Here is an 18,226-nt window from a genome sequence, read left to right on the forward strand (position 1 = left end):
GAGAGATGTAAATTTGAGCAGCGGAATCCACCACCGAAATATGTAAGAATATGTACAACATATTTTAGCTGGCGACTGGACCAGTTCATGTTTCTAGAAGAAATCTGTACCAATCTAACTGGCAAGTAAGTGAAAAATCCCAGGAAAGAAGGGACCATATGTTGCCCACTAGAATGCGACATGAATGTGACGATGATCAACCAAATGCTCTACTCGCTCCCTCGCTGAGATACGATGGGTAATATTAACGATTAAATTTTTAAAATTAAATGATATAAAAATTTATGATTAGATTATTATTTAAGCGTTGATTAACATTTTTATTTTTTAATAATGACACATCATTTAATTTATAAATTTAGTTTTCTTAACATTATATTAAATATGATATGTACCACCGTCCCACAAACTTGTATATGGTCAACCGACTTTCTCAACCACAATTCTTTATTAGTGCGAAACTTTTGTTTGGCGGACCTGCTTTAGACACCACCAAAATTGGACCCCTTTCTCTTTAGTCATTCAGCCATTAGTACACTAACAACGTTGCTTTGTGGTTGTGATTTCGTAAGTGTAGTACAAGTGCATATTAATTGTCTCCTTAGAAGGAACCTCAAGGCGATTGTGATTTCTTGAGTGTAGTACTAGTACGTATTAATTGTTCCATTAGAAGGAAATTCAAGCTTTTGTCTCTTTCTGTGTACAAAGAAAAACAAAAGGACAAGTGGTGTGTTATTTATATTCTTCTTTTTACTTTATACACATCATAATAAATTGCAGTCGTCAGATCGACTAAATTAAAGAATATTAAAAGACAAAAATTAATAAAGTGTATGTACGAAGTAAAAAATAATGTCTGAATAGCATATCCCAAAAACAAAAGTAAAGTGAAATGAACGGCCCCTCCGGTTGTTTTCTAATTTTTTTCATACAATAAACTACCTTCCATTTCATGCATTTAAGTTGTAAAAAGTCGAATTCCCATCCCAAAATGTAAGGTATAATTTTTACATTCATTAATTTGACTGCAAACAATCAAAACTAAAAGAGTACGAGACAAATTGTACACTAACGCATTATAGTAATATAAGGTATTTTTTATGTTAAGTGTATGAGTTTCACATTTTAAAAAAAAAAAAATATTATATATACTTATAAGTAATTGGACTACTCTTCATATTATAAATTGATTTTATGATGAAAACCTTAACTTTCTTCGCATGACTTTGTCTTGCTAAATTATGAATTTAAGCTCCTATTGTGTTGTCAATATACACAGTCTAGTAACATGGTACTGACAAGAGATATAAAGATATCATCAACATCTACTGACGCATGTATAAATTGTCATTAATTATTGATGTGTTATGAGACTCATTTACGTCACATACTGACAACCACTTGTGCGGATACATAAACACGTTATGGTCAAAGCTAGCAAGACGAACCAGATCCTCGCCGGATCCATTTCTTAAGGATCCTAGGATCATATCGTGCGGTCAGATTTCGTTAGATACTATTTATATTTGAATTTTAAATTTTAAATTTTAAATGATTTACGACCGCACGATATATGTTGAACGGATACGATTGCGTGATCCCTAGCATCCCTAGGGAATGGATTCGGCGAGGATCCTGGTTCTAGGAAGAGATCTATATATATGTATTTTATCAATCATATGATATGATTATTGATGATTGGATTTCGATTGTATAATTTTTTTATTAGTGACAATCACATAATTATAAATTGGGTTTTTTTTTTTTTTTCATTGAAGAAGATTCAATTCAATAAAATTCCAACCTTAGATTACATAGAGGTGTGCTATCCATACATCTCATTTTACTTCTCACATACCTTTTGTTAATTTATGTCCATTGATCTTTTTCAATTCTTTCGATCCGACGGTCGAAAATTAGAAGGGTGTGTGCGAAGTAAAAAATGGTGTGTGGATATCACATCCTATTACATATTGATTTTAGTCATTTAATGTGTACCTAATTCAAATTTATATTATATTTTTGTTTTAATATCCAATGGATATCTTATTTAATGTCTCCATATTAAATTAAATTTTTTTTTTTGGTACATCGATATTTTTACACTAAGAGGAGGGGAAGTTCGGCTAAACCACACAATAGGTAGCCTAATTTGGTATCAAATTTGCCATCCACGAGATTTGAACTTAAGACCTCTCACTTCCGAGTGAAGAGGAATACCACCTGACTGTAGTATTGAGTGACTTTAAATTTATTATTATACATATTTTAATTTATTAATTTTGTTTAACTTCATCTAATTACTGTAATTAGAGAAAGTTATTAAATAGTAAATTAAAATGTGTATCTAAACTATCTATTAATAAAATCCTATTTGTCAACTAAAAGATTATGAAAAGACTATTTAGTATCACCAAAAAAAAAAAAAAAAAAAAGAGGGCAATAATGTAATTTGACACACCCCAACCTAGATCAGGGCGTGCTGGCCGTCACGTGGAAGTGACGTAGTCATGTGCACAGTGCGGAAGCTAATAAAATAATAAGGGAAATAGTAATACGAATAAATAAAAACTGGTTTTACATAAAATAATAATAAGTGCAACGCCTAGTTCAGAGCATAAAGCCTAAGGCAGTCCAAATGAAAATGACGCAACCAAAGTACACCCGAAGGTGGTCCTACACTGGTGATCGTCTGTCAGAAATGCCGGGAAAGTCCTCTGGGAAACCACCAAACCTGCTAGTCAACTAGAACGTGGAGGGACGCAAAACAAAAGCGTGAGTGGGCAAAAACAAAGCTTTTCGAAAACCATTTAACAAATAAGTTCTAACCCCTCGCCGTAAAACCTGTATACTTCCCAGAAAATAGATGTACATATATATACCAATCATGCTCAAGAATATGCCATGCCAAAATCTCAAAATGAAATGCAAGTGCTCAGGTATAATCATATCATTATCATATAATCTGGCAGCCGGAGTCACCTAACGTGACCTGTACGGCTGAATCTAGAGCTCAAATCCCAATCTCACTAACTGAACCTTCACACGAGTCGGAACCACCTAAAGTGGTCTGTACGACAGGCCTGGGTGTAACATATATATACGCTCAAGTGCTACGATCACATGAAGGCTGGGCGAATAATCGCGGGTCACCTACGAGTCGGAACCACCTAGAGTGGTCTGTACGACAGGACTGTGCACCTAACTTGGATCCAAGCTGAGCGTGTGGTGCGGGAGGTGAACATCACGTGAAGGACTGTGCCCTACTCTGGGCGGGAGCACTAACACCGGGGGTGCAGGTTATGAGCTCTTTAAGCATCTCAAATCACTACTGAATATAAACATGAATAACACTTACCTGGCACTTACCTGTGCGTTGGCAGCACCAAATATGCATATATATATATATATATATATATATATATATATATAAACGACTAATAATGCCACTAACGATGCATAAACAACGGTAATATAATGCATAGCATATGGCAATTAACAATTCAAATCAATTTCTGGGAAAATATAAGTATATAGGTATATACGGAAAACCAAAAGCCCACTCACTGGTATGTGGAAGGGTCGTAGCCCTCCTGCCTCGAGGGACCACGCTCGTCCTCGGGATAGGTATCACCTATATGCGAAACCACTACGAAAACGTTAATTTTAAAGCACATAACCAACCTTTAGAAATAACTTCTCATACAATGCTCAAATGGGATGTATGAATACACCAACGTGATCTACTCAACCTCAGGAACATCCCCATATTTTTAAAATAATTTTTCACCGCCGCACGCGCCGGCCACGAGCAGGCACGTGCCTGGCACGCTGACGGCGTCAGTTGACGCCGTCAGGAATATTCCGTTATCCCTAACAGATTTCATCAACGGCGTTAGGAATATTCCGTCGTCTTCTCCGGCGAGCCTCCGGCGCCGTCGCCGGTGCCGGAAAACTGGGAATTTTTCAAATCGTCCTATCTTCTTCATTTTTCAACCAAATTTCACAAAATTGGTACCAAAATGAAGCTTACAACGAGAGGAACACAATCATACCACTTTCAAGTGCTAAAATTCATGAAATCTCACCTGCAAAATCACCCCAACTCCGGCCAACCTCGAAACTCGTGATCCCGATGTCCAAAACCTTCAAACGAACCACCCCGAGCCTCCTAGGGACCTCACCAAGCTTCCTACAAGCTTGAAATTCCCTAAAACGTGAGAAATCACGTGTGCATGAACAGTACCAAAATCGGGCATCGTGAGTTCGACGTGAAAACGAAGGTATTCTTACCTGAAATGGGTATGGTTGGACTCCTACAAGCCTCACGAGCCTGAATATGTGCTTGGTTTCTTCGATCTGTGAAGGTTTGATGGGTGTGTGGGTGTGTCCGTACGTTTCAAAGAAAATGGGAAGCGAATGGGGACTCGGGACAAACACAGAGAAAGGGAGAAAAGGGTGTGGAGTGTGGGAGTGTGTGTGTGGCTCAAAACATGCCAACAAAACCCCAAACATGACACAAAACGTAATGAAATCGAACTAGGGGCAAAATCGTCTTTTCACACGTACGTTTTTAAAATTCCTCGGGACGGGCTGTCACATAATTTCATAAGACCAAATTTTACTATTTTTTTATTAAAATCTCACCTATAGATAATGTTAAAATATCTTCCATATTTAAAATGAAAAAATAAAAAAAAATTCCCACTCCCACTCCCACTCCCACCCACATTCTCTTTCTCTCCCTCTCTCCTTCCTATTTTTCTAAAAAAAAAACGTGTTCTTAACTTCTTACACATAAAATATGTAGGCAAATGCTAGTAATAATAATAATTGTTCTTCACCAAAAAGAAAATAATAACAGTAATTGTTTAAAATGTGTCTATAATTACTTCCTCTAATTACTGTAATTACCAATTATTACCATATACATTTAAGTAGAATTGGTCTATTACTCGTAAATTATTATTATCATAAAAGGAAAAAAAGTTTAAAGGTTTTCTAGATTTGGAAGGTGAAAGGCGCAAGCTACAGGGCAACAACAGTGGAGGTGGTAGTAAAATATGGAGGGAAAAGGGAGGATGCAATTTCCTGTTATCTTCCGATTTAGTCAAACTCCTCCTCCACCAACTACCCAACCACCCTCTCCTCCTTTCTCAACCAACTTCCTCTCTCCTCCTTCTCTCTCCCCATTCTCTCTCATCACCCCACTATGGCGGAAATCAGCACCCTCAGCTCCGATGTGACGGAGCTCATCCTCTCCTACCTCCCCATCCCCACCCTCATCCGCGCCTCCGCCGTCTGCAAGCACTGGCACTCCCTCATCTCCTCCTCCACCTTCTCCTCCCCACTCTCCCATAAATACCCCTGGTTCTTCCTCTTCGGCATCCACAACACCTCCTCCAACTTCAACCAGTGCTTCGCCTTCGACCCCCTCTCCAACCTCTGGTTCCGCCTCCCCTCCCCCACCTTCCCCTCCCAGTCCTCCTCCTTCCTCGGCGCCGACGGCTTCTTCCTCGTCACCGCCCCCTTCTTCACCTTCTCCCATATCCTCAAACGCCAATGGCTCTCCACCTCCCCTCTCCGATTTTCCCGCGTCAACCCCCTCGTCGGCGTCGATTCTCCCCCCTCTTCGTCTTCCTCCGCCTCCTCCTCCCCAATCCCTAGCTTTGTCGTCGTCGGCGGGGTCCGATTCATCGGCAATTTGGTCGACATCGAGGACCGTTTGGCCGTGGAGATTTACAATCCCGATTCCGATTCATGGCTCCTCTGCCCGCCGCTCCCCGCCGATTTCCGCTCAGGAAACTCGTCAGAATCTCTCTCCTCCGCTCTCTTCAAGCGCCGATTCTACGTCTTCGGAATCTACTCCTGCTTTATTGCCTCGTTTGATCTCCGCACCCACGCCTGGAGCGAAGTCCAGACCCTCCGCCCGCCCGGGGTCGTCTTCTCCTTCCTGATTGCCTCCACCAACCACCTCGTCCTCGCCGGAATCTGCAACGGCCCTATCGGTCCGTCATTCAACCTGTGGAAGATCGAGGAGGCCACCATGGAGTTCAGCGAGATCGCCATCATGCCGCAGGACTTGTTGGATGGATTGTTCGACGGCGATGAGGAAGACAAGTTTGCAAGCTTGAAATGTGTGGGATTGGGAAACCTTATATACGTGTTCAATGAGGAGTATCATAAGAAGTACCCGGCTTGTGTTTGCGAGATTGGTTCCGATGACAATGGCGGACCTTCGGGGAAGTGTAGCTGGAGGAGAATGCCCCAATTGCCATCCCCTGTTAATAAATTCCATAAAGTCATCAGCTTTTCGTCGACAGTTTCCCCGCATAATATCCTTCGTGGCGAAGGGGAGGGCGAAGGAGACGGTGTTGTCAATGTGCAGCCTATGTTGGACTGATTTTGCGCTCCGCGGATTCATGGTATGGATTCATCAATTTTCTTAATTTGTTCTTCGTTGATATCATGTTAAGATTGATTGATTTTGCAATTGAAGTTTGGTGGGTTTGATTTTGTTAAGTAGGATTTAATTAGCTGTGACGTTTCTTGATTGAATTAACAAGGGGTTTTATGCCAAATTCAGTGTAGATCAGTAGGTGACATGTGTGAATATATCCTTAAAGATGCAAGTAAAATTACATAGAGAAACTCCCAAATCAGGGTACTTATTAAATTTATGTGACTAGTTCAGGCATGATCGATTAGTGTTAATTACCCGTTTTAAGTGGAAAACATGGTAGTCATTCCGTAATACGGTCTGGTGGTATTTCTCTTCACTTTGGAAGTGAGAGGTCTTAGGTTCGAATCTTGTTGAAGTTACTTTTGGTGATGGTAGAACATTACGTGTTGGACATGTTCCTGAATGGTAGTGTGGGACAGTAAAGTTCAGAGGTTTAATGAGCTGAGATTTTCAAGTTTCTACCATATATGCTTCTTCTACTAACGTGGCAAGATTTATAAATCCAGTTTTCTCAAGTTTCTACCAGAAAAGTGTTGGTTTACATCTTAATTTTTGACATTTCTGTGCTCCATAAGATACATAAGTTTCGGTGATTGAATATCTACCAGTTTTCATCTTTATAAGGAATATAATCACCTTGTGGAGGTTTCCGCTCTTGAGTCTTGCATTGAATATCTACTCTATGCTCACATTATGTGCCGTTGGATAAATTTGATTTTTGGGATTCTTGTTGAAAATCTATTCTCTCGTCGACGCATGATCACCTCCGAAAAAATTTTGAGGGGCATTGCCGCGTTGTGTTTGTGCATTCCATTTCCCTCATCAAGTGCATGTGCATTTACAACCGAGCAAAAAATAAATCCTGGTCTCCGAAGTCAGATCGAATGAGGCCTTGAATGGTTTACTAACATTTCATTGTCTGCATCATGTTTGACAGCAATGCACATGACAGAGATGCAAGATCAAACACTTCGGTTAGGGAAAAAACATGTTTCAGTTGTGCAGATGATGCTCCAGTATTGTCTCGTTTCTTAGTATTTAAGAATCTTCCACACAACAGACAGAGAAATTGAATAATAGCAGGAGAACTGTCAACGTCCTCTGGCGTTATCTACGCTCTCGCCTCGGTTGTTGACATCGTAGTTACTTGTATTGTTTGGTGTAATTTGTCAGAATTTGTAAGATATGTACTGTTAGCATTGTGGTGGTATATCCATTTCCAACGATGTGATGTAATTGTGTGTAAAACATTTTGGAAGTTGATAATCTTGGCTTCAATGAAATCTTTAATTTGTGTACTAAGGTGGAGCATTCGAGCCAGCGAGAGGATTAGGTTTAGAATTTTATTTTTTATTTTTAAATAATTTAATAATATTAATTTTTTATCAAATATTTTTAGAAAAAAAATTTATAGCTAGTTGTTTGGACAATTCATTTTACAGAATGAAGTTGCACTTGAACAATTATTATTCATTAAGATAGTAATTGTTTTTACCCAATTGACGGGGCAATTATTGCCTTAGTGAGGTGAAGGTGCTCTAAATGTTGGGTACTTATCTGCACTTAGCTTTTTTTTTAATCAATTGTGCAGTGATACATGGAGGCAACGATAAGTCAAAACACGTAAGCTACCAAATTTCTCCAAACCCTGGACGTCAGTTTGTGAATGAGTGTGGTATTCACATACTATTTTTTACTTTTCACACACTCTTATTAATTCATGCCCTTTGATTTTCTTCGATTTATCCGATTCGTCGGTCGAAAATTAAAAAGATGTGTGTGAAATAAAAAATGGTGTGTGGAACCTTTTGTGAAATATATGGGGCGAAATCCAATTGGGCCTGGGCTTTTGATTGGCCGGAAATGATTTTCACTAAATTTTCGCCCTTTTTTTGACAGCTTCTCATTCTCACTCTCCCTTCTCTCTCTCTTCAGTGTTCTGACTGTCTCGCTCCTCCTCTAGGGTTTTAGGGTTTTCTGTTTCTTCCAAATCCGAAAAATCCGAAACGCCATGGAAAAGTTTCAGAAGGTCGAGAAGCCGAGGCCCGAAGTGCCCATCAATGAGAACGAGATCCGAATCACCACCCAAGGCTCTATCAGAAACTACATCAGCTATGCCACCACTCTGCTTCAGGTTCGTCTTCTCTCTCTTCGATCATCTCTTATGTTCTCGTTTTTTTATCGTTTTTTCTTCCATTGATTCATAATTTGGTGTTTTTTGTATTTTTGGTTTCTGGGTGTTTTTGCATGTCTTTGCTTTTGTATTGGGTTTTGTCCGTTCGGTTTATTGGATTGTTTTTGCTTCAAATACTGATGGATTTCTGACCCATTTTGTTATATGTGGGTATTTTTTACGGGTGTTGGTTGTATGCTGGTGATAATATGCATTTGTGTTATGCTTTATGGATTTTTCTGGTTTTTGGTTATGTTTGAAACTTGAATCACATGAATGTAGCTGTTGTTATTGTTTATATTGATGGTCTCGGATAAGTTTTTGATGTACATATACAGAAAGTCCTTCGTGATTGTTAATTCGTGTTGGTGTCGGAGATGCTAGCTGGTAGGTCTGGACTGTAAAATTGGCCATTGGTGGTGTTAGTGAATTGGGAATGCCATTTATCAATTATTTACATCAGAATATGACTGTTGACCTCAGCGAGGAGGTGGTTAGTCTTAGTTTGCACGTTTGCGTTAACAATTCAGTTTACCGAACATTTCATGTTGTATGCGGCTTTGCAAATCTATTTCTGTACTTGTTTACATCATATGCTATGTCATTTGATTATATAGACCAATTTAGGCCGAGAGTTCAATGACTGCTGGAGCTTTGAAAAGGGACGGTCAATGTTACAAAAGTGGTTGCAAAGACAAAAGTGAACTCTTCAATCATGGTCGCTTCTTAATACCAATCCTTTCTCTCTAACAAGTGCACAAGGCCCTTTTTGGTGTGAATATTATTCCTTTTTGTGATGGATTCTCCACCTGGGAAGGGTTTCCTTTAATGTACTTGGCAAAATCTATCAACAAGGCTGTCTACTGTTTTTAGTCACAGTAAGGGGTCAGCCTTTCTATGAGTGAATATATCTTTGATGCCTGACTCGAAACACATTGACATGATAAGAAATTGTTACAATAAAAAGTGCGTGTTCCGTAAACTACTCAGATAGTTTTATTAATGATAGTTAATCTGAGGATGGACAAGAATTCATATCTATTTACGGCTGTAAGATCAGTTTGTATCAGTTTTTCTTGAGCTTCTATTTACTATGTCTCTTTCTTATATCTGTTGTTCTTTTGCCTTTTTATGTTCTAGAATCCCAATGTTAACTTTATTCTCTCCCCGTCCTTTTTTCTTTTCTGTCAGCTGGTAATCTAAGATTAATGTTATAGGACAGTGCCATATATGGTACATAAGGGTGATTCATCCATCCGTGTGTCTGATTTTTTTTGGATATTTTAGGATAAGCGCGGAAAAGAAATTGTCTTGAAGGCAATGGGACAGGCAATTAACAAGACAGTTGCAATTGCTGAAATTATAAAGGTCACTATCTTGCTCTCTTTAATCACCACACCCCCCCCCCCCCCCCTTCTGTTCCTCTTCTCTCTTCCACTCCACCTCTTTCTTCCTCTTTTTCTTAAAAAAAAAAAAAACCCCTTTTCTCTCCATGCACGCACATTAACCAGTCATTGTTTTTGAAAACAGAAGAGAATTTCCTGGTTGCATCAGGATACCGCCATCAGCTCTGTAAGCATAACTGATGTGTTTGAACCGATGGAAGAAGGTCTTCTCCCGTAAGTGTCTTAAATTTTGTATGCATGAATATATTTATGGTGATCAATTCATTCAGTAAGGAAATGACTTATGACTTAAAACAGATTTTTTGCGTATGCTCTGTTTGGTGTTTTTTTCCTTCTGCTTAATCAATAATGGGCATGTAACATAAACATATGTTGCAGTGTGGAAACGACTCGTCATGTCTCAATGATTTCAATCACATTATCAACAAAGGAGCTAAACACAAACTCTCCTGGGTATGTTCTAAAATATATTGGGGTCTTCACCAAGGTTGAATTTTTAGATTAAGTTTGATATTCTTCTGCGGTAAGCGCATAAAAGTATTGAGCTTATGGAAAGTGTTTCCTTTTCCTTTTCTGGTGCTTTTAACATTAATATTTTCTACATGATCCCTTTCCATAGGTATCAAGCCCCATATGCTGCGGATCAATCAAAGCCACAGCTGAGTTACCAACAGCAGCAGCAACCAAAGCAAGCACGTGTTCCTTACAATGCTGTTAATGAAGGTGATGGTAAATGACAACGTATCAAGTAGCTTTTATTTTAAGCATGGTTTAATGTTTAAGTTTTAACATGTTTCCTTGATTTGGTTCTTAGATTCATATGGCCGGGGACGGGGACGGGGACGTGGTAGAGGAAGAGGCCGGAATTGGGGCAGGGGAGGAGGTTATGACAATTATCAAGGCGGATATGGGAACTATCAAGGTGGAAACCATCAAGGTGGATATGGGAACTATCAAGGTGGCTATAGAAACTATCAAGGTACAATAATGAAATGACATACTAGTCATTGGGGATTTAAGTACTCATATTATGGTTTTTTGAAGTGCCTACACTATATATGTTTTATATAATATAAATCTGCCCTTGACGTGGACTTCTTTTATGGTAGATAATGATGGCTATTCAAATCGGGGACAAGGTGGTGGACGTGGTAGAGGTTGGGGTAACCGTGGTAAGTTTATTTAACATCCTATACAAGGTCTATGCGATAATCAAACTTGTGGACGAGTCTAATGCATTCTTTTTAATAAGTACCTATACAAGGAAAATATCCTGAGCAGCACTGTGGGTTGGGGAATTAGGAGGGATTGTTTACTAAAGAGTTGGCCATATTTGAAGGGTTGGCATATTACACTATTTTGAGGAGTGTTCGATCATTATGTCTTTGCGTTTGCATTGTGTGCATATATTCAATAGTATCCCTATACCTCTCAGTCTGGTGGATGTACTTAACAGCTTAAGATGTGTACTTCAGATATCAATTTGTTCTTTCATAGATTTGCCTGTGGTCATTGGTTCATAAGCAACGGACTAATTATTACAAGCATGTTATTTTTTTACAGGTGCTGGTTATGAAAGGAATGCTGGTGGCCATGAAAGGAATGGTGGTGGCTATGAAAGGAATGGTGGTGACTATGAAAGGGGTGCTGGTGGCTATGAAAGGGGTTCTGGTGGAGGTTACGAAAGAGGTGGTGCTGGTGGAGGTTACGAAAGGGGTGGTTCTGGTGGGGGTTACGAAAGGGGTGGTGCTGGTGGGGGTTATGAAAGAGGTGGTGATAGGGGTGGTGCTGGTGGGGGTTATGAAAGAGGTGGTGATAGGGGTGGTGCTGGTGGGGGTTATGAAGGAGGTGGTGAAAGAGGTGGTGCTGGTGGGGGTTATGAAAGAGGTGGTGAAAGAGGTGGTGCTGGTGGGGGTTATGAGATAGACGCTGCTGGTGGAGGTTATGAGAGAGGCGATGCTGGCGGGTATCAGAGACGTGGTGCTGGTAGGTATGAGAGGCGCGGTGCTGGTGGGTATGAGAGAGGCGGTGCTCGCGGGTATGAGAGAGGCGGTGCTCGCGGGTATGAGAGAGGCGGTGCTGGTGGATACGAGCGAGGTGCTGGTGGTGGATACGAGAGAGGTGCTGGTGGATATGAACGAGGTGGCAGAGGTGGAGGGGGCAGAGGGTACAACCGGGGAAAAGGACGGACAGGTGAGCGCACAAGGGGTGGTGGAACTGGAAACCAAGCATAATTTAAAGTAGGTGATATTTTTTGCTTCAGCTACAATGCATGTGCCCTTTTGCCCGTGAGGGTGCGTTTTTATGAGTTTACTGTTTCAATGGCGTGAAATGTGGCCCTTCGATATTTGGCGTTGTTTAAACAGTTTCTATGTTGATGTTTTCCTCCTGCGTTGCTTTATATTTTTGTGGATATGGGCAGCCTTGTTTTGGGTTTTGCATTTAGCATTTAGCATTTAGCAGCCAAGTGAAAAAAAGGGGTCAGTTTTAGTATTGCTGTAATTCTTTTGACATTATTGTATCTAGTGCTTTCTTAAAATATAGCTTCATTTCTTTGAAACCAATGTTCTCTTCCTATTTACTCATTCGCTCCTTGCAACTCATTTCTCCTTCTCGACAAATCACAGTTCGAAATGTGTAAACACTTCTCCGATAAATTTTGTATTGAATGCTACCTTAAGATTATTGCGATTTCCTGCAGTACCATAGAAAATCTTCGATGATGACATTTGCCGTCTTCCATAGGTTTAAGAACCCTTCAAAATTGCCTTTTGGAGTTTGGTTATTTGCCTTTGCAAACAAGTTTCAACGGACTTCCCAAATAGGTAAAACCTAGCTCGATAAAGTATTCATATTGACATGTTATCGTTCTATCTATACTATTGGTATTCCGATTACTTTTAAAGTTTCAATGTCGCATCTATATGCTTGTGAGTGGAAGTTTACATGGAAAGTAAGCTCCCACTGACAAACATATAGACACGATATTGACAATCCCAGTATCGACATCATCATTTATATGAAGGACAATTCTAATCAATACTGTGTGCATATATTTTGTTGATATTGACTGATCTGACCGGCTAATTGATCAAGCGATTTGACTCGAGTGTTTCACTCAACTTTCAAAGTCTAATGAATAAATGGTATTTTAACCACATTGACTACGTACCTCTGTCAGAAATGTGGTCAATGTGCTCAATACAATGCAACGTTGATATGCCATGTGACACGAAGGTAAGATTAGGACCGACCTTGAGGGTAGCTGCAGTAGGCGGACCGTTTAGGACCCCCGGCCCTCAATTTTTATATATATAAATTAATATTACAAACTTTGTGTCTGTTCAAATAAGATGTTTACAGATACAATAGCTCATTAGGCTGAGCGGTTGACCCTAGCATTTGTAAGATTAATTGTTTTATATAATCAATTAGATGGTTGTTGAGCCCAACATTTGTAAGACTTATTTATAAAACTAAGAATCTTGAGAGAAACTTTACCGAATAAAATAAATCAGGCAATAAAAGTGTTGAACTATTTGAGATAAATGGATGATTTTTCTCAAATGCATGAGTTTCTTATTGAATTTTGTTATTACAGTTGCCTCTATAGCAAGAAGTTTTTCAAAATTAAAGTTGATCAAATTTTATCTTCAATCAACTATATCATAAGAAATATTGAATGAGTTAGCTATTTTTTCAACTGAAAAAGGATTTGTTGAAATATTAGATTATGTAAACTTACTTAGTATATTTGCATCTAAAAAATGCAAGACGTGTAATATTTAAGTAATGTTTGTATATCTTTTTTCTTTTGATATTATACTGTAATGATATTTGATGTAGAAATAAACTTTTTCATGTATTTAGCAAATTTTTTTTTTATACATATTAATTTACAAGGGTTGAGGGTCAGACAACTCTAGGATCCCATTTCAAAGACTTGCCTAGGTCCCAAATTCTTAGGGTCAGCCCGAGCAATAAATTGCATTAAAATGCCACATCATCATGTCAGCCAGCAAGGACTACATTGCTATCGCTTCATAAAAGTTGTTATCTTCACCCAATGTTTAAAATATCTATGAAACTGTCGATATTTTCGTCGAAATATCCGAAAAATTAAGGATCGATATGGAAAGAAGGGATGAACGGCAAACTTTAACCTATATCAGTGAGATATAGGAAAATCAATTTAATATCGATGATGTTTACTGATTCACTACAGAAAATTTGGCAAAATCCATTGTAGATTTTGAACTTTTTGATTTTTTTTTTTTGAGAAAATTTTCTCTAATTTTAACTAAATCTGAAAAAGTTGATAAAGACACACCGCATTGTAAGATTCCATAATTTTCGTCGAATGCAAATATCAATTTCGATATTTCTATAAAATTGAATATAGATATTTCCACCTATATTGATATTTTAAACACTGTCTTTGCCACGTTGTGGAAGACCTTAAATCTCAAATTTTACTTGGTATTAAAAGAAAATAGTAAATTTAAAGAAAAAAACACTTCGGTAATTATAAATTTTGTACAAAAGCGCCTTAATATTTAGTTTGAGGAAAAAAGGATGAAAAACGTATTCACTTAGCATACTTTAAGTGATTTTAATTTCTTCTCTATCATCTTATTACGAAGTAATTTTAGTTTTTTTTTAATTCTTAAAAGAGGGTAAAATGAGAAAGTAATAAAATTAACACGGGAAAGATGATAGCAAATAGTGTGAAAAATGAGAATAGTCACAAATTGGTAAAGAATTTACATAGCAAATATGCGTGTCATTTCAACATTTCATGTTAATAGTACAATGTTATATATAATTTTTTTTATCTCATATGTTACTGTATTATTAACTTAAAGCGACACGATCGACCGTGTCCATGCCTAAACGTTCTCTCCACAAATTGAAGTTTGAGAGCCAACTTGGATCTTTTTTTTCTCATTTCTGACAATTGAAACAAGGTTTTAATCAATCATGTGTCTGTCGATAGAGATATATAGGGAAACAAACAAACACATGGTAGGACTTAATTTTCATAATTCAGACCTAATCTCTTCTCACATGCCACAATTTCTTCGAGCACTATTCATAAACAATTATACTATTCATTTTTGTCAACATTTTCTTTTAGCAGCTAAACTACCATACAGTTCATTTTTAGTATAACTAGTTAATTTGCACCCAATTAAGAATCACAACCAAAAATTACCATTTGCCCAACGAGAATCTGCCGGACGAATCAAGTTTTGTTAGGCAAAAGTAGTTAATGTTGTATTTTTTTTTTCAAAGACTTTAGGCAGCGAGACATTTCGATGGGCAAAGTAAACGTCGTCAGGCAAAGTTTTCGCGGCAAGGAAAAAAATTGGCGCATATTATGCTACCTTTTGCCCAACATAAAGAAGTTCATCGGGCAAAGTTATATTTTATGATTTAGGGTTTATAGTTTATAGTTTGTCAGGCAAAAGGAAATGTTTTGCCTAACAAAGGTGAGGGACATTTTCGCATATTCAATGCTTTTGATGATTTTTGCAGTTTAGGAAATTAATTTCAACACTCCAACCGTCAATGTAGTTGGTATATACTCCGAGATAGCATATACCAAAAATCATCCAAATGCAAGCTTTTGGGATTAGGTAATGAGACGAAATCCTTCGAGTATTAGAAACTTAGCATCACGATTAAACAATTTTTTTAGCTCCGATTTTGATAATTTTTAACAACTACATTCCCTGACAGTAGAAAAATACAGTGAACAGACCCCTTCATCAATTTAAAATATTTACACTATTGGTTATCACAAAATCTTACATTCTACTTACAAAAGTATTAAATAAACTTTAAGTGTTCGTTAAATCTATTGTTTTCAAGGGATACACAATCTACGAAATCAATTTTCACGATCCAACCGTCAAATTTGTTTGTAAATAGTACAAAATTGCATACGCCAAAAATCACCAAAAGCAAACTTTCAGAGATTAAGTAATGGGACGAAAGGCTGGATGGTTACAAACGTATCATCACGAATTGATCTGTTCATCAAATTTGATGATCTTGTAACCGCTTGAAAATATATAAATAAATAAATAGGGAAATTTTGAATGTTTGGTGTTTGCCTGACAACATTGGTAAATTTTGTCAAGCAACAATACTAAATTCGTTGGACAAACTTTCAAAATTTCTCCACTTTTCCCAAAACTCAAAATTTCCCCCATAATAAAGTGCTTGCTAGATGAAATGTTGTAAAATTCGTCGAGCAAATGTGTTTTCAAATTATTTTATTTTATTTTTTATATTAGAAATATCATGAATATACTTGAATTTGTGAATTGAATGTACAAGAAAGACGATGTGGTGGTTCAGGCTCAAAGGGGACCAGGGTGGGGAGCGGGTTGGTTCCGGGTGGAAATTAGAATTTGTATAATTTGTAGGAATATTAGAAAATTTCTTTACAATTATTATTTTTCTTTTTGTAAAATGTCATTTAATATATTTTAGAAAGTACTGTAATTTATTAAAATTAATGCAAATTAAAATTATTTTTTTTCTCATATGTCATCGTTGTTGATCACTTGTGGCCGTCGCTCTTCGTTCGGTTCGGGTTAGAATGACTTGGCGGTAGATATGGCGAATATTTCATTGGAGGTACCAGGCGACCACCGCCAAGTCAGCGGTTGGGCCCACTGCATCAGCTTTGTCGGTCTAGGAGCTCCAATTTTTCTCGACTTATTTACAGTCGGAAATGACATGGTGTTGTGCCAGCTCGACCCCCATTATTGATATCGCACAGGTTGACTTCAATTCAGCGGCCATCACCATGTGAGACGAAGAACTTCCAGCTGGGGTGTGAAGAAGGTGAAAGTATGGGCGACCTATAGAAGCTTCTTTTTGAACGAGATGACTCGCATAATGCAAGCCAAGATCATGGTCGTTTACGACTCACAACATTAGTGAGCAAACGCCAAATTCAACAGTCTGTTGACTCACGACATGAGAGCCATCATTTGCACCAAATGCCCTATGAAAGTCCTTACATGGAAAAAGCTCGCCTCGAGATAAAGGATGAGATCTCGGTAAATGTGCCTGTTTAATTTTACTTATTTAGTGCATTTTTCAAACTAACACTAGTTTTTATTTTTTGTCTATTTTAGGTCAACTTGGAGATTGACATGGATAAGCAGGGTGTGTCTGAGTACATAAACCAGGTGTGGACCGATCGATTCTAGGAGTGGAGGCACAAGCTGCACAAAAACTATGAGAATTGTGCATCTCCTACTGAAGCTTTGTTCAATCTATTCCCAAAGTTGTTATAAATAGGGGTGCGCATAAAAGTCGCCAAACCGGAAAACAGAATAGAATCGTGACAAAAAAAACCGTAAAAAATCGTGTTGACCTAAAAAGTCAAAACTGGAACAAAAACCGAACTGAACCATTTCAAACGGTTCTGATTCCGATTTGGAAATATTAAGAACCAGAGGAACCAGACCGAACCGCTTTTAATATAAATTATTGTTTTATTATTATTTTTATATAAATAAGACATTTTTCCAAGAAGACCATGTGCGTAAGCCCAATATTTTTCTTCACTTCTCTCCCCCTCCTTTGTTGTTTTATCACTTTTCTCTCCCTACATTATTTTTCTCCATTCTTTTCTAGTATATTATGCATTATGTACATCTTAGTTTTAGTTTAAGATCTACACTTTGGTCTTAATATGAGTCTTTCTATCTTTTGATTTATATTTATATGCACACTTTCTATCATCTGGTCACAAATCTTGTAGATCTAGTAGTGGAAACTCAAATTTACTTGAATTTGTGGTTGAAATATGTGTTTGATATTAGAAGTAGAAAATTAGAAAAAACATATAATTTTAGTTAGAACCGTAAACCGGCATGAATCGAACCAGAACCATCATGAATCGAACCATATGGTTTTAGTTATAAATTTAAGCGGAACCGTACCGAACCGAACCGTTGAAATTTTCTTGTTCCGATTCCATTTTGAGGGTGGAACCGGACTGTGCCCACCCCTATGTATAAATGATGGGCAAGTGACACTAACTTCACATACGGTCACTTTCAGAGCCCAAAATTTTTGGTAAGTTTTTGTATATTTCATTTCAATTTTTTGTTTTTTTTTTAATTCAAAGTTTTTTTAATTTAATTTAATTTTTTTTCA

The 18,226-nt window shown here is 37.8% G+C and overlaps 2 protein-coding genes across 3 annotated transcripts; both read left to right on the forward strand.

Annotated features, from left to right (window-relative positions):
• The first annotated feature begins 5,064 nt into the window (after positions 1–5,064).
• On the forward strand, positions 5,065–7,765 carry LOC137726669 (F-box/kelch-repeat protein At3g24760). Its single transcript, XM_068465605.1, has 2 exons — positions 5,065–6,425; positions 7,401–7,765. The coding sequence occupies exon 1, from the start codon at positions 5,213–5,215 to the stop codon at positions 6,401–6,403; it is 1,191 nt and encodes a 396-aa protein (XP_068321706.1). The 5' UTR covers positions 5,065–5,212; the 3' UTR covers positions 6,404–6,425; positions 7,401–7,765.
• A 612-nt stretch (positions 7,766–8,377) lies between these two features.
• Positions 8,378–12,606, forward strand: LOC137726668 (uncharacterized). 2 transcript variants are annotated; one of them, XM_068465603.1, is made up of 8 exons: positions 8,378–8,597; positions 9,924–10,004; positions 10,167–10,255; positions 10,421–10,495; positions 10,662–10,771; positions 10,857–11,021; positions 11,152–11,214; positions 11,606–12,606. In XM_068465603.1, exons 1-8 carry the CDS (start codon positions 8,475–8,477, stop codon positions 12,274–12,276), a joined length of 1,377 nt encoding a protein of 458 aa, XP_068321704.1. In that variant the 5' UTR covers positions 8,378–8,474; the 3' UTR covers positions 12,277–12,606. The 2 variants fall into 2 exon arrangements, with proteins under 2 accessions (XP_068321704.1, XP_068321705.1); XM_068465604.1 differs by having other exon boundaries at positions 10,662–10,765.
• The last annotated feature ends 5,620 nt before the right edge of the window (positions 12,607–18,226 follow it).

The sequence above is a fragment of the Pyrus communis genome, chromosome 2 (assembly GCF_963583255.1).
Source record: "Pyrus communis chromosome 2, drPyrComm1.1, whole genome shotgun sequence".
NCBI lineage: Eukaryota > Viridiplantae > Streptophyta > Magnoliopsida > Rosales > Rosaceae > Pyrus > Pyrus communis.

Bases quoted from the DNA above. Each gene is read 5' to 3' on its own strand.
- LOC137726669 (XM_068465605.1), top strand. From the start codon at position 5,213: ATGGCGGAAATCAGCACCCTCAGCTCCGATGTGACGGAGCTCATCCTC.
- LOC137726668 (XM_068465603.1), top strand. From the start codon at position 8,475: ATGGAAAAGTTTCAGAAGGTCGAGAAGCCGAGGCCCGAAGTGCCCATC. The intron at 10,005-10,166 runs GTCACTATCTTG...TTTTGAAAACAG, and splicing joins CAATTGCTGAAATTATAAAG to AAGAGAATTTCCTGGTTGCA. The intron at 10,772-10,856 runs GTAAATGACAAC...TTTGGTTCTTAG, and splicing joins TGCTGTTAATGAAGGTGATG to ATTCATATGGCCGGGGACGG.